The 27,906-nt window shown below is 36.5% G+C and overlaps 1 protein-coding gene across 2 annotated transcripts; it reads left to right on the forward strand.

Annotated features, from left to right (window-relative positions):
• The first annotated feature begins 1,581 nt into the window (after positions 1-1,581).
• Positions 1,582-25,977, forward strand: LAYN (layilin). 2 transcript variants are annotated; one of them, XM_031961159.1, is made up of 8 exons: positions 1,582-1,993; positions 2,486-2,509; positions 10,135-10,435; positions 12,280-12,437; positions 15,052-15,102; positions 16,706-16,789; positions 23,179-23,281; positions 24,207-25,977. In XM_031961159.1, the coding sequence occupies exons 1-8, from the start codon at positions 1,897-1,899 to the stop codon at positions 24,562-24,564; spliced, it is 1,176 nt and encodes a 391-aa protein (XP_031817019.1). In that variant the 5' UTR covers positions 1,582-1,896; the 3' UTR covers positions 24,565-25,977. The 2 variants fall into 2 exon arrangements, with proteins under 2 accessions (XP_031817019.1, XP_023355233.1); XM_023499465.2 differs by lacking the exon at positions 2,486-2,509 and having other exon boundaries at positions 1,798-1,993.
• The last annotated feature ends 1,929 nt before the right edge of the window (positions 25,978-27,906 follow it).

Genomic DNA, 27,906 nt, shown 5'->3' on the forward strand with positions numbered 1-27,906 from the left:
TGTGTGTGGATATATATATGTAGCATATATATATATATGTATATATATATTTTTTTCTCCTTCACTTAGTCCAAAGCACATATACCCAGCACCATAGAAAGTACTTTAATCCAAAGCTTCTTAAACTGTGGATTGCAACTCCATATGGAGTTGAGTGAAAATGTGGGAGTCATTAAAAATTTGGCAATAAAAGGTATCAAATATTCCACTAAGATTTAATATTTTATGTAAACATAAGAAGATCCACCTTATTAGTATTCAAATTTGCTTTCATCTTTAATAAATAGTAAAATTATATGTATACCAAAAATTGTTTTCAAATAAATTTCTTTATGATTATCAGTAATCATATACCTATTTTGCATATACATAACTGAGGTCTGGTAAAAATTTCTCAGGTGAAAAGAGGCTGAAGTGGAAAAAGTTTACCAAGCCCTGGTCTAGTCCAACTTCTAAACTTTGTATATATCTTGTCCTTCATCATATACATATATATTGTTAGAATGAAGCTATTTGAGAATAAAGACTGTTTTGGGTACAACCTACACACACTGAAGGAGCACAGAATATTTTAATAATTTTTCTAATTAAATTTTTAGGTGATTCTCATTTCTAAGCATGGTAAGAAACATCTATTTCTTTAAGATTTCTAGTGGAGAGCAGTATCTTTTCAGACAGTTCTATTATTGAAATAAGTGGTTTTGCCATTTTCTAAGACTTATCCAGCAAATGTCTGGGTCACAAATTTTATTAGCTCCTGTTTTCTCATCTGTAAAATGTAGTTACTATTACTTGAGCTACCTACCTACTCACAAGGTTGTGGCAAGGGAAAGAACGATTTATATACCTAGACGTGATTTTAGACATATTTATGTGAGTTATTCTAATTTAGACATCGTGAGCAAACTTTAATTTCAGGGTAAGTTCTCTCAATTATATGGGAGGGTTAAAAAACACTTTATAAAACTGAAAGTGCTTTAGAACAACATACATACATGTATATATTATTCTAATTTATGGATCTTGAGCAAACTTTTTCAGAGCAAAACTACAGTACCATTGGAAGCCACATCAACCTTAATAACTTTTCCTACACAATTTCTGGGTCCACCCTACTGGGCTCAGCTTCTCCAGTTGTTGTTTGTTTGTTAATCTTTATCGATCATCCTTTTCTCAGCTAAACTAGGTGCTCTTGAAATCCCATTCATCAAATGAGATATTTGTAAAAAGCTTACTTAGCACAGTGCCGGACACATAGTAGAAGCTTAACACTTGTTTCCTTCCTTTTCCTTAACCCTTCCTCTTCCCGTCGAAAGCATGTGCTGGCTCAGCTCGGGCCCCCTTTGTCTGAACCTGCCAGGATTTACTGATCTCTGAAAGCTCCCCGCCGCAGCGCTCACTAGACAGAAGTTAGGAGGCTTGCTTGATTTAGTTCTTTGGGAGGGGGGAAGGAGATCAGGGAAGAGGAGGAAAGTAGCGGCAACTGTTTCAGACTGGACTGTGGAGCAAAGGAAGTTCAGAGGAAAAGAAATTGCCCGGCCGGGATGCTGCTACAGTTTTCAGAAAGTGACTGGAGTCTAACTAAAGCGGTTCTCCCTACCGCCAGTGGAAGGAGATTGCGCCGGCCGAGCCTTGAGCCGTTGGCTGGGCAGGGCCGCATCTTGTGTCTGCCCGCCGAAGGGCGGCCCCGGGCGCGGCGCCCACGGGAGGAGGGCTATTTGGGGGGCGGGACAGCCGGAGGGGCTGCCCTCCCCTGCCGTGACGTTCCCGGCAGGGGCTCTGCCCCTTCCAGGGCGCCCTCGCAGTGGTCGGCTGCGGGTCCCGGGAGATGCTGCTGTTGCTGCTGCAGCTCTACTGCACTCCGCACAGCTGTTAAGGGCGCCGGGATCCTGGGCCATGCAGCCCGGGTCTGTGCAGCCCCGAGCCGCGCTCACCGCGCTCCTCACCGCAGTCCTGGCTTGGCCGCGGGAAGGAGGGAGCCGTCTGCTGAGTGGTGAGACCCCGGCTTCTCCTCGTCCCCGGGGGGCAAAGCGGCCTGTCCCCGCGCATCCTCCGCCCTGCACAAGCAGCGAGAAGTCCCTTCTGCTAGGATGGGGCGGTTAGAGGGAAACTGGGGGGCTCCTTGAGGGGACAATCTTTCTTAATTCCACTAGATTCCCTGTGGGTTGTACAGAAAGCGGACCGGAGCCTTTGAGCTCCTGTCAAATCCGCGACTTGAGCCGTCAAACCTACTTAAGCAAGCCCCTGAAAGGCGGGGTGCTCCTTTAGCATCGCTTAGTTCCCTTGCCGGTGTTCCCTAGAATTTCCTTAACTCTTGGGAGGTGTATAAATTAGAGTGGGTGGGCATAGGATAGGCAGATTGCTTCCACCCAAATACTTGTGCCTTAGAAATCGGAAAAGCTATAGTTACTGGGAACCAAGCCCGCCTGATTCCCAGGGTTTAACTCGCTTTCTTTGCTTCCTTCCTTCTATCGCTTCATTTTAGCTTCGGACTTGGACCTCAGAGGAGGTACAGAGCTCTGGCTTCTTGCCTTTTCCAATATAATTTTGCATGCCTACGGAATGAGGGGTGGGGAGAGGGGGAGGAGGAACATAATTTATTTTATACAGATCTCGTCCAAAGAAGCTGGATCCTCTCTATAAGGCTAAGATTTAACAGAGAGCCGAAGAAAAACAGATAGCAATTGCTTTGACTTTCGGTTATTCCCTAGCCAAATAGACTGACCTTTACTCAACTACCCAAATTCAAAACATGTCATAAGTAACCCCAAATCATTTATGGGCTTGGATCCCTATTGCCTTCATATTTTCAGGAGGGGAAATAGCTAGATGGTTTAGATCTCTTTGTAGTGGTCAATATTACTCGCTGTCCTCTTAGGAGGAAAAGGAAACTAAAGTCAGGAAGCTAGATGATTAAGGTCCAGCTCTGATTCAGATGAATAATTTTTATTCCCAAAATCCACATCAGCAGGCAGCCAAGAAGTATGTCCCAAGAAAAGAAAACTGGGGAAATAAAACTGAATTAGGAATTTAGAATTTCCGTGAACAATTCACAGACGATTGAAAGCTGACTATAATCAGCTCCTGTGTTAGATTGTTAAATTTCTGAATTAGACTAGCCTATTTCTAACAATTCTTTCCCCTGATCCACCTGTCGACTTTTGAGAAGTGCTGTAGTCCAGACTCCCACCCCCTGTACAAACCTGCTCTACAACAACTGGAAGATGTTATCCAGCTTCTAGCTGAACCTCATTTCTTGGCAAAGGATCTCATTTCTTGACGCAGCATGATGTGTTGAAAAGAACATTGGACTGGTAGTCAGACCAACTGGATTCTAGTTTCATCTCTGCTATGCAAGTCACTTACATTCCTGCATGCATCTTTTCATCTGTAAAAACAAGTGTTATGCGAGAAAACCCCTAAACTCTAATATTTAAGATTTAATCTAACTCATTGTTACAAAGATCTACTCAGTAATAATGTAGTATCTGAAGGAATTTGGAAAAAAGCAGAACAAAAAGGGACTGGGAGGTGGGGAGGGAGGGATGGGGAAAGTCATGGGAGAGAACTGCACTTAGAAACAGAAAACCTATTTTAAAACTTGGTTCTATTATCACATATGGGATCTTGATCAAGCTTCTTCATTTCGCTGAGCCTCAGTTTCTTCTCCAGTAAACTAAAGGAGTTGGACTAGGTTAGGAGTTCTTAACCTTTTATGTCATGTGATCCTTTGGAATTCTGGTTAAACCTATGGACCCCTTCACAGAATAATGTTTTTGTTGTCTATACTTATAATAGGCAGCCACTGGAACAAGAGTTAGTAGTCTCCACCCCAGATCCAAGTCAAAAAGATCTGAATTCAAATTCCACTTCAAGCACTTTTTAGCTGGGCACACTTTCTAACAAGTTTTAACATTCTCTGCCTAAGTTTCCCCAACTGTAAAGTGAAGATAATAATAGCACTAACTTCCCAGGAATGTTGTAAGGACCAAATAAGATGATATTTGTAAAGTATTTTGCAAATTTTAAAGTGTTATTCAAGTGCTAGTTATTATAATAGAAGAAAATCTTAAAACTTAGTTCAAGGTTAGTGAAAATAAAGATGTGATTTTTCTTCAATTTCATCAACTCCTTGAAATCTATTCATGGATCCAGGATAAGAATCCCTAGAAGACTGAAAGATCTATACTGTCCTTTCCAACACTTGATCTGATGTGAAACTCAAATCAGTTACTTGTTTAAAGTGTTTAGTGAGATGTTGGAGGAGAGGGGAGAGTTAGGGAAGAAGAGTTTGAGGTTGCTGGATTACTTCCTGATTTCATCTTTCAATCCTATAAAGATTTACCTATCCTTAGTACAGATCTGGATTTGGCTGCATGTAAGCAGCCAAGACAACCAAACCTTGTCCTGGTTTTCTGGTAAAGTAGGTTAGTATGACTGAGATAGTACTGTCCCACTCCTGAAGCAGATTAGGGCACCCTCATCTATAAATGACAAATTTCCTAGAAATGAAAAAAAAAAGTTGTGAAACCAATTTTTTTTTCTTCTCTCAGTGGTTACAATTTATACTCCCACCTTATAAGAGCCTTAGCTCTTATATTACATGGCCTTGATCTTTTTTAAAAGACTTGTTTTTTCTTTTTTGCATGCTCTTGAAATAAAAATATCAGATACTTCTATGCTCTATGATGTGGATTTCAAACATAATGATGTTTCAGTGAGGCAGTATGAGACTGAGTGCTCTATTCGAAGTCTCATGACTTGAGTTCTAAAGACTCAGTTCCCTCATCTATAAAATGAAAAGGTTGACCTAGGTGGTCTCTAAAGTTGAAATGACCATATTGTTCTTTGATATATATCAGTGAAAGATTAAGCATAATCTTCAGGAGAAGAATCTCTATCACTTAATTTAAAATGTTTTTATCAGTATCTTTTTATCATTATTTTCATTAAAAAAAATTCCTTCATTATCAAATACTTCTTTTTAAAATCCCCTTACCCATCCTTTATAACATAGAATAAAGAGGAAAGGAAGGAGAGTCGGGGAGGAAGTAGTTTGGAAAACTAACCTATACTTTAACCAAGTCTGGTGCAAGTATAACCAAGTATATGCAATATTTCAAACCCATACCCCCCCACCCCCCACCTCTGCAAAGAGTGCTTTTTTGGTCATTGTAACTGCACAATATTCAGTCATAAAACCATAGGATCAGAGATTTAGAGCTAAAAGGAACCTTAGAAGTATTAGATCCAACCTTTTCATTTTACAGATGAGGAAATTTAGTTGGAACAGCTAAATTACTTTTCCAGGGTCATATGAATAGCAAATGTCCAAGAGAGAATTTGATCTGAATCTTCCTGACTTGTAAGTTCCATACTTTATCTATATCCTTGCTGTCTCTCAGATTTTTTCTTGTTCTTTATAATTGTATTGCTATACTTATTTTTATATTCAAGAATTTATATTAAGATTATATTAAGATAATATATTATTTATATTAAGAAACACGTATTAAGCACTTACTATGTGCTAGGCAGGCACTGAGGAATACAAAAAAAACCAAAACATCAATTCCTCCCCCATTCTGCCTATATAATAAATAAAATAATATATAATTATAATATATTAATATATAATATATAATTATATATATTATATATAATATAATAAATAAAATAAGCTCTCTGGATTATCATATTTATTATTTCTAACTGTGCAGTAATTTCCATTATATTCATATACCACAGTTTATATAGCCATTCCCTAGTTGCTGGGCATTTATTTGATTTCCAATTCTTTATAACCACAAATAGTGGTGATACAAATATTTTGATGCATATAGGACTGTTCTGTCTTTGACTTCCTTAGGTTATATACTTTGCACCACTCCTATTTTGGAGAGATGATCTTAGTCATCTCAGGATGTAGTCAGGTGGGATGCATCACATTAGCTCTGGAGCAAATCTGTTCTGTTAGGCCATGTCAGGGGATCAGCCCTCTGTAGCAATGAATTTTACTGGCTCCTTTCCTTTAACTTATCCCCTGGAGGGAAGATTCTGGTAATAATAGATTACCAATCAATAAATATTTATTTATGTAAATCAGTGTGTTTGGTGCAAAGAGAGAGTGGGGAAGGTGAGTGATAAGATCAATGAAAGAAATAATCCTTACTTACACATCTAATGATGACAACAAGAACGTGTATAAATTTAAAATCTACCAATACATGAACTTCCAATCCTGCTTTGTAAGATGGAGGACATTGTGTTTGATTTCTCATTGAGCCTCCTGACTCAAGGAATCATCAAGAAAATTCATTAATTTTGATTGTCAGAATCTCCTGAGACTCCATGGTGTCACTAAAGAGAAAATTGCCTCCCTTTGAGTGAAATTGGGAATCTCCTCTGTGCACATTTCGAGGAATAGCCATTCTGCTTTTCAGGAATCTCTAATGGAATGAGGTAATGTTTCAGAAACCAGAGGTAGGGTCCTTACATAATGGAAGCAGGGGACTTTCAGTCACTGCATCCTTAGCCTGGCTGTGTAAGCTCAATATATGAGTCAGCAGAGTGATGAGGTTGCCAAAAAAGCTAATGAGATCTGAGTCTGTATTCAGCAGATCCAGTTCAGCAAGCAATTACTCAGTGCTTACCATGTTCTGGGCACTATACAAATGTTGGGGATATGGGAAAGAAAAGTGATGTAGTTCCCGAGTGCCATGGAGCATCTTACAGCCTAGTTGGAAAATAAAATGTGCATGCAAATAACAAGATAAAGATGAAATGTAGTATGTGCACAGTGGAGTGGACAGGTATAATGATGAACATAGTATTTACACTCTTTCTGTTATTGTTTGCTTGCCTTTTTGTTTTTCTTCGAGGTTATTTTTACCTTCTTTCTAAATCCGATTTTTCTTGTGTAGCAAGACAACTTTATAAATAGGTATACATATATTGTATTTAACATATACTTTAACATATTTAATATGTATAGGACTACCTGCCATCTGGAGGAAGGGGTATAGGGAAGGAAGGGAAAAGTTGGAATAGAAGTTTTTGCAATGGTCAGTGTTGAAAAATTACCCATGAATATGTTCTGTCAATAATAAGCTATAATAATAATTTAAAAACAAACAGGGGGAGGGGGTAGAGAGAGATAATGATGAGAAGCAAAAATGCCCAGAAGAGAAGAATAAAGACTTCTGCATTCTGTTCTCATCAGAGCACCTCCATAAGATTAACTCCTGATACTGTATGCTATATTTTAAAAGGTACAGGAGAGTTTGCCCAGAAGAACTTAACCAGGATAGTGGGGGGGAAGGGAAACAGGAAACTATGTCAAGAGAACCAAAGAAACTAGATATGTTTAAAGTGAAGAAAAGAAGACTTGGGGAGACATGTAAACTGTTCTTATTTGAAGGGCTATTATACAGAACAGCAATTTGATTTCTGCCCAGCTTCAAAAGGCAAAAGTATGATCAATAGGTAAACTTCACAAGGAGGAGGAGTTCAGCTCAGTATAAGTAAGACTATACACACTATGTGTGTGTGTGTGTGTATGTAAGACAATATAAGTAAGACAAGTAAAAGTCATCCAGATTAGGCTATGTCAAGTACTTTTGAGGGTGGGATGCATCACATTAGCTCTGGAGCAAATCTGTTCTGTTAGGCCATGTCAGGGGATCAGCCCTCTGTAGCAATGAATTTTACTGGCTCCTTTCCTTTAACTTATCCCCTGGAGGGAAGATTCTGGTAATAATTATATATGTTATATATAATATAATAAATAAAATAAGCTCTCTGGATTATCATATTTATTATTTCTAACTGTGCAGTAATTTCCATTATATTCATATACCACAGTTTATATAGCCATTCCCTAGTTGCTGGGCATTTATTTGATTTCCAATTCTTTATAACCACAAATAGTGGTGATACAAATATTTTGATGCATATAGGACTGTTCTGTCTTTGACTTCCTTAGGTTATATACTTTGCACCACTCCTATTTTGGAGAGATGATCTTAGTCATCTCAGGATGTAGTCAGGTGGGATGCATCACATTAGCTCTGGAGCAAATCTGTTCTGTTAGGCCATGTCAGGGGATCAGCCCTCTGTGTGTGTGTGTGTGTGTGTGTGTGTATGTAAGACAATATAAGTAAGACAAGTAAAAGTCATCCAGATTAGGCTATGTCAAGTACTTTTGAGGTTCCTATTCATTAAGGTCTTTAAGTAGAAGTTGGTACTCTCAGTATCTGCCCTCTCTTGATTAGTTCCAGTGTACCCTGCACACCAACTTGTTCATACATTCTTGTTTGTATGTTGTCTTTCCCATTAAACTAAGAGTGAGAAAGGATCGTCTTTTGCTTTTCTTTGTATTCTCTACTATGTGTCTTTTCTTGACACATAGTAGGTACTTAATAAATGCTTGTGTACTGACTAAATGACATCATAAAAATAATAACAGCATTTATAAAATGCTTTAAACATTATCTCAACTAAACCTCAAAACAATCTTGTAAACATTCTAGATGATGTTATTCTAATTTTTTTTTACAGAGGAGAAAACTGAGGCTCTAAGATGTTAATTGATACAGCTGGTGTCAAAAGAAGGATTTAAAGCTGGATCTTGACTGACTTCAAGTCTGACACTTTATCTAGGAGGCAGCCAGGTGGTGTGGTAGGTAGAGCACTAGGTCTAGAGTCAGGAAGCCCTGAGTGCAAATCCAGCCCCCAAAGCTACCTCATTCTGCCCCAGTCTTCTCATCCATAAAATGGGGATAATCACTTCCCAGGGCTGTTCTGAATTTCAAATGAGATAATAATTGCAAAGCACCTAGCACATAGTAAGTGCTATGTAAATGTAGTTTTTTATTATTTTTATCCATTAAGTCAAATCAAGTAAATAAACATGAAATTATCAAGCAACACAAGAAACTGAATCAGATATTTTGCTATATGCTACTGATGCAAAGAAAGGCAAAAACAGTCTCTGTCCGCAAAACCCACATATAGTTGCTGAATTGTTTCAATCATGTCCAGTTTTTCATGACCTATTGGAGTTTTCTTGTCAAAAATACTGGAGTAGTTCACCATTTCTTTCAAATACATGTGTGTGTATGCATATATATATATATACATACATGTATATATACATATGTTTATATATTTATACACATGTATATATAGACAGGCACATATACAAATAATATGTGTGTATATATAATATGTATGGATGTAATACAATATACCTATATATTTATATATGTGTACATATGTACATAAGGAGACACATGTAGTGTGTATGCATGAAAAATTGAAGATAATCTTAAAGGGAAGGCAGTAACATTAAGACGGATTGGGAAAGGCTTCTTATAGAACATGGGATGTTAGCTGGGACTTGAAGGAAGCCAGAGGACAGAAGTGAGGAGGAAAATTTCAGTGAAAATGTATGGAGTTAAAAGATATAAGCTAATATAAAAGGAACAGCAATGAGGCTGGAGTCACAAGTTCAGAGAGTAGGTGGGAGGGTTATAAGAGGTAAGAAATCAGATTGTAGGCAGGGGCCAGTTTGTGAAAGGCTTTGAAAGCCACTGGAGTTTTTGCAAGGGCCAGGAGGGTAATGTGGTCAAATGCACACTTTAGGAAGATCACTTTGACAGCTGAGTGGAGGATGGACTGGAGTAGAGAAACTTGAAGTTGGGAGATCAACCAGAAGACTATTACAGTAGTCCAGATATGAGGCAATAAAGGTCTGTATAAGAGTAGGAGCTGTGTCAAAAGAGAGAACATGATTAATAAAAAGAGGTTGCAAAGGGCAGGAATAGGAATAGATTCCTATTATCAAAGGAGCAATACCCAAAGTAGAAGTGAATGTAGTGGGGACTTCAGGAAGGAAGAAAAATAATCCATGGCAGGAAGAGGCAGGGGCGGGGGGAAGGTAGACATTAGGCAGAAGGTTGCCTAACATTGTTACTTGCTTTTCTGCTTTTCAATTAGGAGAATTCCTTGCAAACTCTTTGAGCACAATCTCACCTTCTTCTCCCTGGAGCTACTGAAGTCAGTAGTTTCTAAACTTTTCTTCCCAGGTATATACTTTGAAATTCTGAAGCCGGCTGGCTTATTTTTCTCTAGGACAGCCAATCTGCAGAGGAGGGACTCAGAGGCCATGCTATAAAGTTGTGTACTTTCATGATGCTTCCAGAAGGGTCAGCTTTGATGAAGCCAGCATGGCCTGCCGCAGGGATGGAGGTCAGCTAGTCAGTATCGAGTCTGAAGATGAACAGAGGTTGATAGAAAAATTCATTGAAAATCTCCTGGCTTCTGATGGGGACTTCTGGATTGGGCTCCGAAGGCGTGAGGAGAACCAGGGCAACAACAGCACAGCCTGCCCAGATCTGTATATGTGGACGGATGGCAGCACATCAACATTTCGGTAAGAGTCTGGTATTATACATCAATAATTATTTTTTTTAAAACCTGCTTAGTACTAAAAAATAGGAAAAGAAGATCAATGAAATAGGATAAAGAATTCAAAAAGAGAGATCAGTGAGTTGGGCCTTAAAAGCACTGAAGAATAGAATCATTGTTCAGTTTTAAAAACTGAGAAATGATAGATTAAAAAAAATTTTTTTGAAGTCATACTTCGTATCATTTATCAGAATCAAGCCAAGCTGGATTAGTGATCTAAATACTAAATAACAAATTATATAAAAGTAAAACAAGAATATTATGACCATCTCAACTTACAGAGGTGAAATATTTTAATTAATCAGAAAGAAGAATTAGAAACAAAAATTAGTGGGTTTAATTATATAAAGTTTTTGCACAACAAAAATAATATCTCAAACTAAAGAAAAAAATTTTAGAGAAAAATATTTGTAGTAAATATATCAAAGATGGTAAATACATAAAATAGCCAATGACATTAAGAATCTATAAGAAACTGGTACTTATTTATTATACATACTTGCCACTGAGACAATAATCAAAGGACATAACCAGACACCTCAGAAAGAAGGAAATAGAAACAGTTAAAAATGCCCTGAAGTACTCAAATTTCCTATTTATCAGAGACATATATACCAAGATAGCCTTAAGATTTCATCTTCTACCTACTAACATGGCAAAAAATAGTAACCCCCCCAATGAGGATAAAACCCATTGTTTATGAGACTAGGATGGAATATTATATATAAATAACAATATATCAATTAATATTGTTAATCATCAATTAAAGTAATTGTGCATATATCATATGTAATATTGTATTGTTGTATTTCCATATATTACATTTATATAATCATATATATTCTACAAAAATATAATAATCACTGTTAATTAATATACTAATATTAATATATTAATGCTATATCCCACTTATTTATTGTTAGTAGAACTGAATATTATTGAAAACTTTGGAAAACAATATGACAATATGCCATTAATCACAAATCTGTTCATACCTACAGATCCATCAGCTTTATGGGTAGAACTTTTATCAAAAGAACAAAATAAAAGTTAAAAAATAATGTATTTGTGCAAAAATATTCATAGGTTTTTTCTCTACAGTAGCAAAAAAATTGGAAACAATCTTATTCCAGCAATTGGAGAATGGTGAATATAAAATACTTTATATTAATGTCATTAATAGATTATTATGATACAACAAAATGATCAATATGAAATATACCAAGAAATTTAAAAGGACTAGTATAAAGTGAATAAAAGCATGAAGAAAAACAAGGGCACAATGGGATCCAAAATTTAGGGAAAGCTTAGAAAGGAATAAAGCGAAAGGGGTTTTTTTGCTTCTTATTGTTTATTAATTTTTTTTGGTTTTACCTTTGTAAAAGCTAAGGGCTTGAGAGTATGATTTTGTCCTTTGTTTGGCCTATTTGACTGCTTATTTTTGTTGACATTTATTAAATTTACAATTTTAAAAGGCCTTTTCAATTTAAAAAAAAACTAATTAGCAAAAAAGAAAAAAACCAGGAAATTTTTTAAATCTCTTATTTATTCCCAAACTAGCCTTGCAGATGGTCTGTGATGATTTCAACCTCCTCGAAAAGAGGTTGTGGCAAATGTCCAGTGATTGACTGTGACACATTAAATCTAAAGCCTGTCCATATCATTTATCTCAGCTTATCCCTCATCCTATGGCACGATCTGGAACTGTCTTAATTTTACAGTTCCCTAGAGCTTGATGAGAAAGCACAGGCTGGAGCTTTTGCAGCATCATCTCCTGTGTGTCTTTATAGTTTATCTTCTTTCCTGTAGGAATTGGTATGTGGATGAGCCTTCCTGTGGGAGCGAAGTCTGTGTTGTTATGTACCACCAGCCATCAGCCCCAGTGGGCATTGGAGGCCCCTACATGTCTCAGTGGAATGATGACAGATGCAATATGAAGAACAATTTCATCTGCAAATATTCTGAGGGTAATGATTCACTACATAAGCCATGCTTTAAAGTTTCCAACCTCTCCTCTTACTTCAGAGATATTGGGTATTTGTTAATTAAAATGCTTGTTCCAAAATTTTTCAGTGTTTTGGAATATGGAGAGAAAGAGAGATAGAGACAGAGACAGAGACAGAAAGTCACAGAGACACGAAGACACAGGGAGACAGAGGGAGATAAGAGACACAGAAAGACAGATAGAGACAGAGGGACAGGGAGAGACAGAAAGACAGACAGACAGAAAGTAGCTATTCATCTCAATTGAAAGGCAGATTCAAGAAATGCTAGCAGTTAACCAAGAAGGGAGAGAAGGGAAAAAAGGGTGGGGAAAGGACAAAGTGGTCCAGATAGTGAGGAAATGCAGTGGTGACCTAACATTGAATGATATATGAAGAAGTATAACAATCATGCATATGTTGGATTTAATATGTATTTTGACATGTTTAACATATATTGAATTACTTGCCATCTAGGGAAGAGGGTGGGGGGAAAGAGGGGAAAAATTGGAGAACAAAGTTTTGCAAGGGTTAATGTTGAAAAATTATCCAAAATGTTTTGAAAATTAAAAAGCTTTAATTAAAAAAACCTGAAAGACAAGTTAAAAAAAAAAAAAGTATAACAATCTTTAAAATGCCAGACATTGAGCCAAAAGGTAGATGGCAATAAACTCCAGCTTATTTCAGAGGTTAAGTTTTAGGAAAAGATGAATTGTAAGAGGTATATATTCTCTCCTGCAAAGCTTCAGATCAGATATAATAAGAATAGATTGTTTCCTATGTCTATTTTTGGATCTTTTTTTTTTTTTTAGAAAATAGGAAAACAAAGCAGGAAGGAAGGAATTGAGACAATCAATGGGTTTATCTCAATTATGTTGGACAGAGATAACAGGCATTTCTACTCTTTAATAAGTATTTTGAATTGGATAGGCATGTTGCTTCTAGTTCTGTTTTAGAATTTTACTTCTGAATTGGCTTAACCTGCTTGAGCTCCTCAAATACTCCTATCGTTGCTTACTTAGTTCCAAACTGGAGATGGCTTTCAGTCAATCTTTTCCTCATCTCCAAAGCTGACTGCTTAGCCTCTATTTCACATTATTTCCAGACAGGGCTAGAATCAGTTTTACTGGTTGGATCTAATTTGGGATAAAAATAATACCTTCATTTGAAGTTAATTAGAATTTGTCTGCCTTTTGGAGTAAAATTTTGCTTTCAAGTTGTGTTTCTCTTTTTTCTAAATTGCATCTTCCAATTCGATCCTGTTCTTCACTGCCAGAGAGAAGAGAAGAGCATCTAAATAATACTCACAAGTCCAAATAGGCTTTTCTTGTTTAAAATTTGGTCTGATTTAAACTTTTGGGGTGAGAGCTCATGTTATTTAGATTTAGATTTAGATTATTATTTATATTAGGTATTTTTGTACCTTGGAATTTGCCTTTTTTTCCCTAAATTTTCTCTTTTCTTTAGTCCCTGAATATGCTTTCATTGCCAGCTTTTCTAAAAAGTATGTTTTCTTTTTTACTTATCTTTAAAATTTTACTTACTTTCCACAAAATCTCGACCTGCCCTTTTTTTTCCTTCTTCTCTCCTACCTACTTCATAATTTCCAGCTCACTCAAATAGAGATTTTTTTCCTTGACTTTCTGGGTGATCTTTAACTTTAAGATGATGAACTTTAGAAAACCTCTTATTCTTTGCAAGCATTGTGATGTCTCAAAACTAGGTCTGGAGTCACTTCTTCGGTATTATGAGATTGGGTCAATCACTTATCTCAGCCTCCCTTTCATTCTCTGTAAACTGAAACTAATAAATACCTTTACTATGTCTTTTTTTTTGGGGGGGGGGGGAGGTTGTCCTATGGATAGTATTCTATCAACCTTAAAGTGCTGTTTAAGTGTGAGTTTATTATTATTGGGACTTTCCTGGCTAATCTGTACACCCCATCTTCAAGGAAAAGTTGGTGTGGAGCAGAGAATTTGGCATATAATGGTTTCCATCTCCCATTGAGAAAAGATATGTCAGATCTGTATGTCTGTGTATATTCATATATGTTAAGATAGATATAAAAATCATTTTTGGTTTCCTACCATTTCTCAATAGTATATGAATCTGTGCATAATTATTTTCCTGGCCTTATGGTCTAGTCAAAAGTACGTTGAACTCTTAAATTCAATGTTTGTTATTATTTAAAATGATATCAGCTTATAGGGTTTAAAGCAGAAAAGTACCATCAGTCCAAACCCTTTACAAGTGGGGAAACTGAGTAATGAGATGACCAAAGTCATACAAAGCAGCCCAGTGTGGTGGATGGGGAGCTGGATTTCATATCACCAAGAGCTGAGTTCAAATCTCATCTCAGGGACTGCCCAGTTACGTAGCCCTTAGCAAGTGACTTGAACATCTCCATTTCCTCATTTGTAAAATGAGGGAGTTTAAGTTCCTTCTAAATCTGTGTTCCTATGATAGCAGAAATGGGACTCTTTCTGCTATCCCGTAAGTAATAAGCAGGAAGAAAATCTTTTTTTGTTTTGTTTTGTTTTGCTCTGACTTCACCTAAATGATATAGAAAGTGAATCTTGTTTTGCTTTATTTTCTTCAGAGAAACCAATACTGGCAGCTACTTCTGTGATATGGAGTCATTTACCTGGAGGTAAGTTAGCAGCCTCATATTTACAATCTAAATTATTGATAGCTAGCATGTATATAGCCCTTTAAGTGTTGTAAAACACTTCTATACATATAACCTCATGTGATTTTTATAACTCCATAAGAAGAGGCATTGTGATTATCCCCATTTTACAGATGAGGACACTGAAGGCAAATGAGATTAAATAATTTGCCTTGGATCACCCAGATCCTGAGAATCTAGGGCAGGATTTGAATTCAGGTCTTCCTGACTCCAGGATTTTAATACTACCTGTTTGTTGAGCCACATGGTTACTCTTGTTCTGTACAGAGCTATAAGCCTTCTTTTATGAGATTTGAAACCAGGTCTTCTTTGCATTGGGAAAAAGGAAATATGACTGCTATTAATCTTTTCATTCTGAAAAAGAATCATGTACCTTTTGAGGAGGCATTATAATCCTCAGTCCCAGGTTCAAGTCCTGGCTCTTCTACATTCTAGCTGTGTGACTTTGAGAACATCATTCCTCTGGGCTTTGTTTCTTCATCAATCAAACTAAGTAGTTGATCAAGATCAGAGGTGTCAAGCATAAGACTCACAATACTCCTTATTAAAACCCAAACAGATTGAAGTGTAACTGGGAAATATTTAACAAAATAAGTAGAAAATATAATAAAACATAAATCATTTTATTTTAAAACCAAGTCAATATACAACCCAAAGAGATCTTTGTATATGGTTCAGAAGCCCCTATTTCTATCTGAGTTGGACACCACTGGTATAGATAATCTCTGAGGTCCCTTCCAGCTATAAATCTACGGTACAAAACCAAGCAAACATTAACTTATCTCCTTCTGCTGTTCTTTGAGTACTTTCAGAAAGTGCCAACAAACTGCTGAAAATATAATTTATGTTGTTTTCAGAAATTTGTTCATAAACTTTGTGAATGGCTCCCTTTAATCCATAAGATAGGAACCAAAATGCCAACTCCAAATCATTGAAATTATCACTAACCAATCTTAGATTTTTCAGTTTGTCATGCCTACTTGCCTCTTGCCTCATATGCCATGGTCCAACACATAACACACTCCATAGGTGCTTGATAAATACTTATTGGCTTATTGAGTTTCAAATCTGATCTTGAAAACTTATGAACTCAGGAGCTTCCCATAAAAACCCATGTATCATGAAACCTCTGCAGCAGCCTCCAACTTTCCTAAAAACATTTTCTGGAAATGCAAAGGTGAAGGAAAAGAAAGGAAAAGCAAAAATTGCTAGTGCTCTTTGTATTGACTTTCTTTAGCATTTAGCACATTGCCTTGCTGGCGATCAATAAAGATGTTTATAATTATTGTGGAAAAGGACATCAACTTTGGAGTCAGAGACCTGGATTTGAACACTGGCTACATCCTACATTATGTGATCTTAGACAAGTCCCTTCACTTTTCTAGCTCTAAGCCAGGGCTCCTTCCCAAGTCCCTCATCTGTTAAATGAAGTTGTTGGACCAGGCAATCACTTCTAGGTTTTGTCCATTTTTAAAATTAAATTTTAAAATTTAAATTTAATTTAATTTAAATTATGATTGATCACTGCCATTTTTCATGCTCTTGATTCTATATGTCTACCTAGGTGATAAAAGAGAACCGGTAACTCCAACGCTTCCAGAAAGATTCCTGAAAGAAGATACTAATGGAACAGTTAAAGAAACCAAAGGTACACATAGGACTTTCCTGAAGAAAAACTAATGCCAGGCTTCCCTCTGGTCACAGACCAGATACAGCTGCATTTTTCCATATTTGCTTAAAAATGAGACAGTTGGTTTTTAAAGCCACAAAGTGGCTTGAGAGTTAGAGATGTATTCAAAAAGAGATGTCCTAAGGAAAATCAGGACTGAAGAGGAGAAGCCAAGATGGCAAATGTATCTTCTGGGACTAAGTACATAAAGGAAGTGGCTAAATGTACAGATGCACAGAAATAAGAATTAGAGGACCCAAGAATGAGGACTTCTCTGGACTTATTTCCTTATCAGTCACATTATTGTGACATTATTGGTTCAGAGCAGAGAATGTAGCCCATAACACTCTCAAATAAGGTTCAAACAGCTTAAAAGGTAACTGGAAAAATTTTAACAAAATAAGTAAAAATATAATAAAACATAAATAATTTAAAGAAATGAAGAAGAACCATTCCTGACATGCTAGGGGACAGTTAGTAACCCTTGGCAACCCCAGTACTATTACTGATAATGCTTCACCTCTTAGCTGCACTATCCATAATTGATCTCCCAAATTCTAATCTTTCTCTGTTTACTCTCTCCCTCAACTTCCTCCACACACATGACTTCCATCTTCATTTCACTCTGGCAACTTATGGGGGTAGTTACACTTCATACCTCTCAATCACTTAAAGCCCCTCCACTTCCAAGATTCTAACCTCTGAAATTCCCCACTGATCACAACTTCATGTCCTCTCATTTCTCCCATAGTTTCATTTTTCCTGTTCCCATCATTGGGACTTGATCACAACCTCCCCCCTCCCCCCGTCCTGTCCAAGGTGGACCTCTAGTTGTTCCCCAGTATGTTTTTTGTCTCTTGCTTCTTTATATTGTGCAAATTACCTCACATTACTGGAGGCATTTCCATTTTTAAAGTTTTTCTTTTACTTTCAGAACCAGTTTAATTGCCATTTTCATTACAAAACTCTTTCTGATTCTATCTCCAACCTTTTATCCCTTTTTGACTAACAGAAGCTTTCCCTTTAATTTCATACAGAGCATATCCTAAATTGTACTGTGCTATTTCTATAAATATCTTATCCCTCTACAATTGTCAACCCCTCTACTACACTGTCAATTCCACCAATGTTTATTAACTAGAAAAAAAATCAGGAAAGGTTTCTCAAATGAGGTGACTCAAGTTGATACATGCAGAAAGACAATTCTTAGACATAGAAAAAAGAGGGGGTGCACTGCAGGTACATAGATGGCCTATGTACTGAGGCAGAAGATGAAATATTAAATTTAGAAAACAGGAGTCCACATGCCTAGCATGTGAAGTAGTATGGAATATGATTGGAAAGGTGCTTTAGAACATACTCCACAGCATCTGAAATATCTGGCTAAGGAGTTTGTATTTTAGCTCAGAATCAATAAGAAACAAATGAAGATTTTTAATCCAGGACCATGGGCTTTAGGAAGATGATTTTGGCATCTGTGGAGAGGAGAGCTGGGAGAAGAGAGAGATTAGAATTGGGGAGACAAATTAGGAGCCCAATGTAGTCCCAACTAAGAGGTGGTGAGCTCCTGACCTAGGGAAGTGGCTTTCTGGTGAGGTGGAAAGAAGTGGACAAGAATGAGAAATGTTATAAAGTCAGATTCAACAAGACTTTGGCAACTGTTCAAAGTTAGCCTCTGACCTTTTCAGATTAGGTCTTGGATATGTTATTCCATATAATTCATTTAACTTCTCATCCCCAGGCAATTTCCAAAGAATAAAAGCAGTTGTGATATTTTTCCTCATTAGGAATTCCCTATACCAATGAAATGATAGATCTGATTCACAAATATGCAAACAGATTTGGCAACTAATTAGCTATAAGGAACTGGAGGAGAAGAGCTAATGAAGTTCTCAGTTTACAAACATGGGTGGCTAGGATAATGGTGATATCCTTAATAGAAATAGAAAAAGGTGATCCTTTAATAGAAAAATAGAAATAGAAAAGAAAGAAAACTGGAAATAAAAACTAAATATTTAGAGGAGGGAAGGGGGAAAGGAATAATCCTTTCCATCTTAAGCATATTGGGACTGAGATATCCAGATAGGCTTGTTTTTTTTAACAACCAATAATCATTTTATTATGAAATGTTTGTGTATCATTTTTTCCTTTTTTATGATAATAACTTTTTTTTAAATACATGCAAAGATAGTTTTCAACGTTTATCCCCTGATGGGAATTTTTAAGCAGGTATTTGGCAATATGGGACTAGAGTTCAAGAGAGAGATTAAAATTAGATATTTAGGAATCATCTGAGTAGCAATGATACTTGAAATCACGGGCATAGATGAGATAACCAAAGGAGAAAGTTTATAGAGAAAAAAGAAAATTGAGAACAAAAAGAAACACTTGGTATCATTAACTTACATAATTACCACCCCTAACTCTAATGCCAAGCTCTTTGTCTTAAAAATATATAGAAAGGACAACAATTTAATTTATGTATCACAGGTTCTCTTCTTTCCAACTAATAACGTCAACATTTCCAGTTTTCTAAAATTTGAGGCTTCCTTACAGATGGTTCCCATTTGTATACTTATGAATATCAGCTGATCCTCTCCTCCCCAGAAAACAATTTATTGTGAAACTAATAAAATAGAAGGAAAACTGGAATGCTGTCATTTTGAACAATCCATATAAGTAAAGATGGGATGCAGATAATCCAAAGTCAGAAGAGTCAGCCAACATTCTGGATTAGTACAGTACAGACCTAGAAAGGTCTTGATGGAAGACAACATTGGGCAGAATTTAGCAAGATAAAAATTACCAAATATGTCAGCAAAAATAACAGACAGATAAATGTGCCTAGAGTCAGAAGACCTGGACTTATGTCCAGCACATTATTAATTATAGATCTTAGGCAAGTGATTTATACTGTCATAGACTAATTTTCTAAAATTCTAAGTTACAAAACAGTTGCTTTCTGCATTAATAGACTAAGTTTCCTCACCAAGACCACCTTCCCCCACCATCAATGGTATCACAGATGTGACTAAAAAGAAAATGTAATTTTCCTCTTTGTAAGGTTGTTATTGTTATTCAGTCACATTTGGGGTTTTCTTCTCAAAGATATTGGAGTAGTTTTCCATTTCCTTCTCCAACTCATTTTTCAGATAAGGCAAATGGAGTTAAATGACTTGCTCAGGATCATACATCTAGTAAATGTCTGAGGTCAGATTTGAACTCAGGAAGATGAATGTTCCTTACTCCTTGCGCAGTCTTCTCTGCACTATGGCACCATCTAGCTGCCCTTTCCTAAAGTCAAACATTACCAATTCCTTCAGTTTTTATATGACATATGATGTCAATCTCAAATAGAAATGCGACCCACTAATCCTGTGACCTGCATATTAATTTAGTTTTAAAATGTCATATTATCTGTAGGTGTTTTGTGTATTTTTATTTATTTTGTTAAATATTTCCCAATGACATTTTCATCTGGTTCAGGACCTTGTGTTTGACATTCCTGCCCTACACCATTCACCATGCTGATTGCTACCCTCTTGGTAAGTTCTTCCTCCCATCAAGCCTCAGTTTCTCCCTTTGCTATCGCTGGTTGTATCGCTAGGGCTAAGCAGACTAAGTCTAATCCCTATTCTAAATACAACAGCCCCCAAATACCTGAAGAAAGTTCTTAAAGTGTGCTTTCAGTACAACAGTTTAGTGAAGGACATTTATCAGCTGGAAAAGTTTTTCCACAATAATCAAGTAAATAAGCTTTTATTAAGTACTTACTATATGTCAAGCAGTGAAGATACAGGGAAAAGTACAAATATCTTCTGTCCTCAAGAAACTCCCATTCTAATAGGGGAGACAATATATAAATAGTTATGCACAGACAAGACATATGCAAGGTAAATTGAAATTAAACTCAAGAGAAAGGTACTAGAAGTGCAGGATGGAAAAGAAGGGTACAGTAAAGACCTAGAATTTCAGCTGAATGTTGAAGGAAGCTTGGGAAGTCAGAAAGCAGACATAAAGAGGGAGAGCATTCATTCTAGGAATGAGAGGCAGGGATTAAAAAAACACTGCTTTGAGAAAAAGTGTCAGGAGCAGCAAGGACAGTCAGAATCACTGGATCAGAGAATATATGGACCCCAGGAGAATTAATATGTAAGAAAGTTGGAAAGTTAAGAAGGGGATGAGGCTGTGAAGGACTTTAACAGACAAAGAATTTTTTATTAGATCTGGAAGCTATAGGGAGCCACTGGAGTTTATAGAGGAGGGGAGTAATATAATTAGACATGTTTTTGGAAGATCACCTTGACAACTAAATAAAGGATGGATTGGAGCAGGATTAAAACAGGATTTGAGATAGATCAAGCAGAAGACTATAAAATTCTCGATATGAAGGGATAAGGTTCTATACTAGGATATTGTCTGTATGATATATTGGGATAGGTGTAACAGATAAAAATGAATGAACTTGGCAACAGATTGGATTGGGGGGGGTGAGTGAGAGTGAGAAATAAAGAATGAGATCAAAGTTGTAAGACTAGATAGCTGGAAGGATAGTGGTAATAAATAAATAAGGTTTGGGAGAAAGTTAATGAAATTTAATATTACTTCCAGAAATCCAATTCAGGATGAAAACATATCTAAGAATCATCTACATAAAGATAATCATTGACTATGAAAGTGGATGAACATCATCAAGTAAAATAATCTAGGGGAAAAAGAGAAAAAAAGACCCCAAAATGTCCAAAGACATTTGGAGAACATCTATGGTTAGTAAGTATGGTCTGGATAAAAATCCAGTAAATTAAACTAAAGGGGCAGCTAGAGGATAGAGCACCAGCCCTGGAGTCAGGAAGACTTGAGTTCAAATGCAACCCCAGCCACTCACTAGCTTACTCTGGACAAGTCATTTAACCCCAATTGCCTCTCAAAAATAAATGAATTAAAGGAGTGGTCAGCCAATTAAGAGAGAAACTAAGAGAAAGCAGTTTTACTAAAACCCATAGAGGAGAGAGTATTCAGAAGAGGGTGATCAACAGCATCAAAGGTTATAGAGAGAAGGTAAAGAAGGATGAGCCTTGAGAAAAAAGGTCTGACTTGGCAATTAAGAGATCATTGATAACTTTAGAAACAGCAATGTTGGCTAAGTAATGAGGTTGGCAGCTAGAGAACTTAAAAAAGAGTAAAAGGAAAGAAAACAGGCACACAAATTACAGACAGCCTTCTAGAGAGTAAGTACAAAAGAAAGGAAATATCTATATGATGGCTATTGGGGATGGTCAGATCAAATGAGAGGGTTTGGTTGTTTTTTTTTTTTTTTTTTTAATGAGAAAGACATGAACTTGTTTGCAGTCCATAGAGAAACAACCAGCAAACAGGGAGAGATTAAGGTTGGTGAAAGAGGGATGGTAGAGGGATCAATCTGGGGGAAAAGATGGAATAGAATAGGATCTCTTGTGCATGTAGAGAGTTTCCCATCAACAAAGATAAGGGACACTTCTCATGTGAGGCAGAAATGAAGGAGGTGAAATGAAGAGGAAAGGGGAGAGCAAAGGAGAAAGGAACAAGCATTTATTAAGTGTTTACAATGTGCCAAGCACTGAACTAAATGCTTTACACATATTATACCCTTTGAAGAAGGCGTTCTTGCGGAATAGTCTTAATGTTTTTTCTGTGAAGTATGAGGCCAGGTTCTCAACTGAGAGTTTGGTTGGGATGGAGTGCCATGGGACGTTTGAAAGGGGATGGAGAGGTTTGGAACAAGTGGCAAGTGGAAGGGTGAATTGAAATGAAGCCCATGTTAGATGTAAATAGAATGAAGGAGCCAAAGGTTTTAACCTGAAGAAGAGAGGACCTCAGATATTTGGATGACCTTCACATAAGAATCAAACAACATGAATTGTTATGTTTGAGCCCAGAGGGTAGAACAAAGAGGAATAAACAGAAATTGCAAAGAGGCTAATTTAGACTTGATGGAAAGAAAAACTTCCTAATATATGTATTTAGATATATATGTGTGTATAGTTTAATATTTATGGAATTACTGTATAGTCTACATATTATGCATGCAATATGTACATATGTTATATATACCTATGTACATATGTATACTGTGTATATGTGTGTACACATGTATATATTTATATGGAATTGGCTCCCTCAGGAAGTTGTGGACCCCATTCTTATTGGAAGTCTTCAGGCTGGATGACCATTTGTCAGGTATGTCTTAGAGAGGATTCTTTTTCAGATGTGGTTTAAAGTAGATGGCAACCAAGATCCCTTCCAACTCTGAAATTTTGTAAAAGACCTTTTTTTCCCTTAAAGAACATACAAAATTTACAAATAGTGTTAATGTGTATTTATCTCTCTAGGGGCTGATTTGAATCTTGCCTACATCCTTATTCCCAGCATTCCCCTCTTCCTGCTTCTGGTGGTCACTACCATCATATGTTGGTTATGGATCTGTGGAAGGAGGCAAGTTAAATCATCATTCTTGATGGAAATGTGTATGTGTATGTGTATGTGTATATGTATGTATCACTGTTTATTTAATAAAAACTAGGGAATAATAACTCCAGAAGACACATTTGAAATTCAAAAGTAAATTCCTAAGTGTACACCAAGAAGTCAAATGAGCTAAGAATTGTTTTCATTAACTGGTATCATACCACATCTCTCTTTTTTCCCCTTTGTATTAAGTTTTATCTCCCTAATGAGATTATATATTCCTTAAAAGCAATTACAGGGGCAGCTAAGTGGTACAATGGGTGGAGCATCAGCCCAGAAGTCAAAAGAACCTAAGTTCAAATATGATCTCAGACACTTAACTCATCCTAGCTGTGTGACCCTAGGCAAGTCACTTAACCCCAATTGCCTCAGGGGGAAAAAAAAAGCAATTATAGAGGAATAAACTTCTTTGTATTTGCCCTGTGCCTTGCACAGTTCTTAAAATACATACTAATTAATCTATATAGATAATGAACGAATTGGCATAGTGGCCAGTATGCTAGCTTCATAATCAGTAGGCTATAAGAAGAGCCAGTGGTCTGTAGGCTTGCTTGAGACTCCTGGGCACAAGGCCCTGAGCTAGGTCCACTAGGGTGTGAGGGAAAGTGGTAGTTGAAGTAATGGCATATATAGAAACTGTCCCTTCTCTCAGATTGAGAATATGATACACAATAGTTAGGGGAATCTTTTAGCAATTACCTCTCCATAATTCCTAACCTCTTCCCTTCAACAAAGTGTTTTCTTATATTTAAATCTTGGGTTCATCTTCAAAATCACAATTCTACTCCAATATACCCCCATACCACTGCTCTGCCCAAGCGGCCTTTGGTAGAAGAACACAGCAGCAGCTACTATAAGACTAGAAATAATATGCTGTTTACTTTATTTACAGAAAACGAGAGCAGACAGAAAGCACAAAGGAACCAAACATTTGGCCACCTCCCCATAGAAGAAATAGTCCTGATCTGGAAGTTTATAATGTCATAAAAAAACAAAGTGAAGCAGACTTAACCGAACCTCGGCCAGACCTGAAGAACATTTCATTCCGGACCCGGTCTGGAGGAGTCACTCCCAATGACTTGTCTTGTGACTATGATAACATAGTAGTGAATGCCTCTGAGAGTGGTTTTGTGACTTTGGCAAGCATGGAAAGTGGATTTGTGGCCAATGATATCTATGAACTATCCCCTGAGAGGATGGGGAGGAATAAGGAGTCTGGCTGGGTGGAAAATGAAATCTACGGTTATTAGATAATGCGGGAAAGTTTGAACTGACAACAAAATAGAAAAGAAAGAAAAAACATTCCTACTTTGAATAAAACTGGCAGGATTAGAGTAAGGCTGCCTGAACACTTGGATGGACCTGTGGTCTCATCAGTATGGAGACTCCCTCCAGCCCTGAAGATCTCAACTTGGCTGTGCTTGCCCATCCTGAGCAGTATTACTTATGTCCCCACTTAAGTCTGCTAGAGGGGATCCATTCCACTCTTTGGTTCTGTTGGTTTTATAATGATAGAAGCAGAGCATGCAAACCGTGCCTCAATTACATAGCTCTTACTATGTGACAGCGCATTTTTTCCCCAGTCGTACATTTTTGTTTTGCACTGTTTCTCCAGCACAATTGCCTATGTCCTATGTTGCAGCCTGATCATGCCCACATCGTGTACCTCACTACCCTTTTGGGTGATCTGCAATTTCAGTTTTTTGGAGACTTCAGCATTTCTTAACTCACACTATACAATACCACCAGGAGAATGTTGATGTTAAAAAGATGGGCCTTTGTGTCAGGGAAAAGCTCAGGGTCATTAAAAAAAAATAGTATAATTTTCCAAAGGCAAGCCAGCCTAGTCACCATCTCTCTTGGACCCAGCTTATTTTCCAGTTGCATTGTCTGTCTACGATATATCGACTTATGCATGTCTTCTGCAGATTGTCCATCTAACAATTCACCATAATTCAAACAAAAGGCATTTTTATCTACTAGATTTTTCTTGTATGGGTGGTTGTCAAAGACTTAACATTCCAGACCTTGATGAAATCAGCAGAATGGCACTCATGAATACAAACATTTGGATACCTTCTAAAAGCAATTTCTTTTTTGACATGTATTCTACACTAAACATCCTCCATATTAGTGGCAAATACCTTTGGCAAGCATAAACCTCCTGGTTCATGCTTTGCTCAATAAAAATTAGAATCAATGAACAAAGTTATTTCTGTTATTAAAAATTTCAAGGAATCTTGTATGAATTTGACAAATGCATGATGCCTGGCATGAGAAAAATAAGTTCAGATATGGAAATAATGAAGTTTTTTTTTTTTCCTGGTTGTCAAAATTTTGTTAGTTCCTCTTATCCCAGTAAGTATCCTACAGGGGTAGGTCCCAACCTCGTCTTAATCAAAGGGCAACAATGGTGGTGCTGGATAGTGAAGGTTGGAGAATTTCCTTCTGGGTTCTATTTTTGTGGCCCTTGTCCATGGCACAAAAATCAATTGCACGTATACAATCATGAAAATACATTAGCTTGCTGTCTTCTGTTTCCCAGGGCACATGTGGGAGAACCTGATTGTATGAAAGAATATTCTCTTATCTGTATGTCCCACAGAACAAGAATGAAATAAAAGGTGAAAGGATAACAAATCAGCCATTTTTTTCTCTCTAGGTTTTCCTCAACCTTTGGCCTCAAATGTTTTCTTTTTTTTAATAGTATTTTATTTTTCTGAATACAGGCAAAGATATGGTAAAACTTTATGTTCCAAATTTTCTCCCTCTCTCACCCCTTCCACCTCCTTAAGACAGCAAGCAATCTTTTATAGGTTAAACAAGTGCAGTTTTTCTAAAAATATGTTCATATTCACCATGCTGTACAAGAAAAATCAGATTAAAAGGGTAAAAAACAAGAAGAAAGAAACAAGCAAAGATGAAAATACTATGCTTTGAGCCACATTCAGTGTCCATAGTTGTCTCTCTAGATGTGTGGATGGCACTTTCCATCACAAGTCTATTGGAATTGCCCTCAAATATTTTCTTTTTTCCTCTTACTATATTAGAAATGTTCCAATATTCTGGAAAGTAAGAGAAATCTAATCCATGGCTTCAAGGCCTTTCAGTTCTTCTGCTAAGCCCGGTTTTTTTTTTTTTTTTCAATATGAGAACTTATGTAGAAGTTAGAAACTTTTATCTTAGAATTTTTGTTTGGCCTAAGATCCAGAGGATAGATCCTTGGTCTATTATAAATCATCTCCAATTCATAAACTTAAAAAGCATCAAGTTGTCCTAAAACCTGCAGCTAGGTGGTAAAATGGAAAGAACACTGGACACAGAGTTAGAAAGACTGAGGTCAAATACAATTTCAGACATTTAATAGCTGTGTGATCCTGGGCAAGTCCCTTAACCTCTGCTTCTGCCAGTTTCCTTACTTATAAAATGAGGATGATAATAATAGTATCCATCTTACAAGGATATTATAAGGATCAAATGAGAAAATATTTGTAAAGGCCTTTGCAAACCTTAAAACAACTTATAAATACTATCTATCATTCTAATCGGGTGTTTAGCTTTAAAGTCTTATGGGGCTATAGAAGTATGGAGACATAGATGAATGTTTTAACAAATCACTTTTATAACCCATGTTAATGAATTAAGTCAATAAGATTTAATAGCATTCTTTCTCCCTAAGTCTTGCAGAGATTATGGCAAAATTCAAAGTTTATTCCTATAGTCCTACCCCTTACACAGACAATTTATTAAATACAATAACTCCTAGATTTCTTTCTGATACGTTTGCATATTTCTGTCTTAGAGGTTTACAATTTCCTTTACCTCCTCAGAGGAACTACCATTAATTAATTCGAATTAATCACCATTCTTTCTCTAATCCACTTTACTCAAATTAAATTTGGATTTTATTTTCCAAATCACTTTCTATCTCCTTTCCCCATCCACACTGTAATTGGAAAGTTTTAAGTTTTTTTTTCTTTTTATTTATTTAAGTCATAGTTATAGAATTTTTGAATTAGACAGTGGTTAAAATAAAAATATAAAGGGCTCTAACCCTACATTTTCATTACTTCAGTATAAGCATCTTATGAGTGGGCCCCTCCAGCCAATAGGCCATACATACACCATACATATATCTTATTCCTTCTTGCTATTTCCCTCCAAAAGTTGCATAATCTAAATCAGTCTTCTTAAATGAAAACTACACATCTGTCTTAAGTTCATAAAGCTAGGCTATTCACATGTCTACAAAAATATATTTAGTTTGTTAGATAAGTCTTTGAGCAAAAAGACACCAAGTAACATTCAATCCATTGTGGGCTGTGGGATTGAGATTCCTGATTTATGTTGTTCTGTATCCTAAGACATTTTCCCCTAATTTGTTGATAAGTGCTTCTAGTAAATCTAATAAGTCCATAGTCTTACTAAAGTGAAGGTAGATTCTGTTTATGATAAATATAACTTGAAGACATAAAAACTTTTTTCCATAATGAAAAGTAAAAAAAAAAAAAAAAACATCATTAATAAGATTTTAAAAGCCACTCTGTTATAGTTCCATTTTTACTCATTCAGAGCAGTGATGCTAATTAATT

This window comes from Sarcophilus harrisii, chromosome 3 (genome assembly GCF_902635505.1).
Source record: "Sarcophilus harrisii chromosome 3, mSarHar1.11, whole genome shotgun sequence".
In the NCBI taxonomy this organism is placed as follows: domain Eukaryota; kingdom Metazoa; phylum Chordata; class Mammalia; order Dasyuromorphia; family Dasyuridae; genus Sarcophilus; species Sarcophilus harrisii.

What these genes read in the sequence shown, in the direction of transcription:
- LAYN (XM_031961159.1), top strand. Translation starts at nt 1,897, where the DNA reads ATGCAGCCCGGGTCTGTGCAGCCCCGAGCCGCGCTCACCGCGCTCCTC. An exon ending in GGACTTGGACCTCAGAGGAG is followed by an intron (nt 2,510 to 10,134) that starts GTACAGAGCTCT and finishes ATTTTTCTCTAG; the next exon opens with GACAGCCAATCTGCAGAGGA. An exon ending in ATGGAGTCATTTACCTGGAG is followed by an intron (nt 15,103 to 16,705) that starts GTAAGTTAGCAG and finishes ATGTCTACCTAG; the next exon opens with GTGATAAAAGAGAACCGGTA.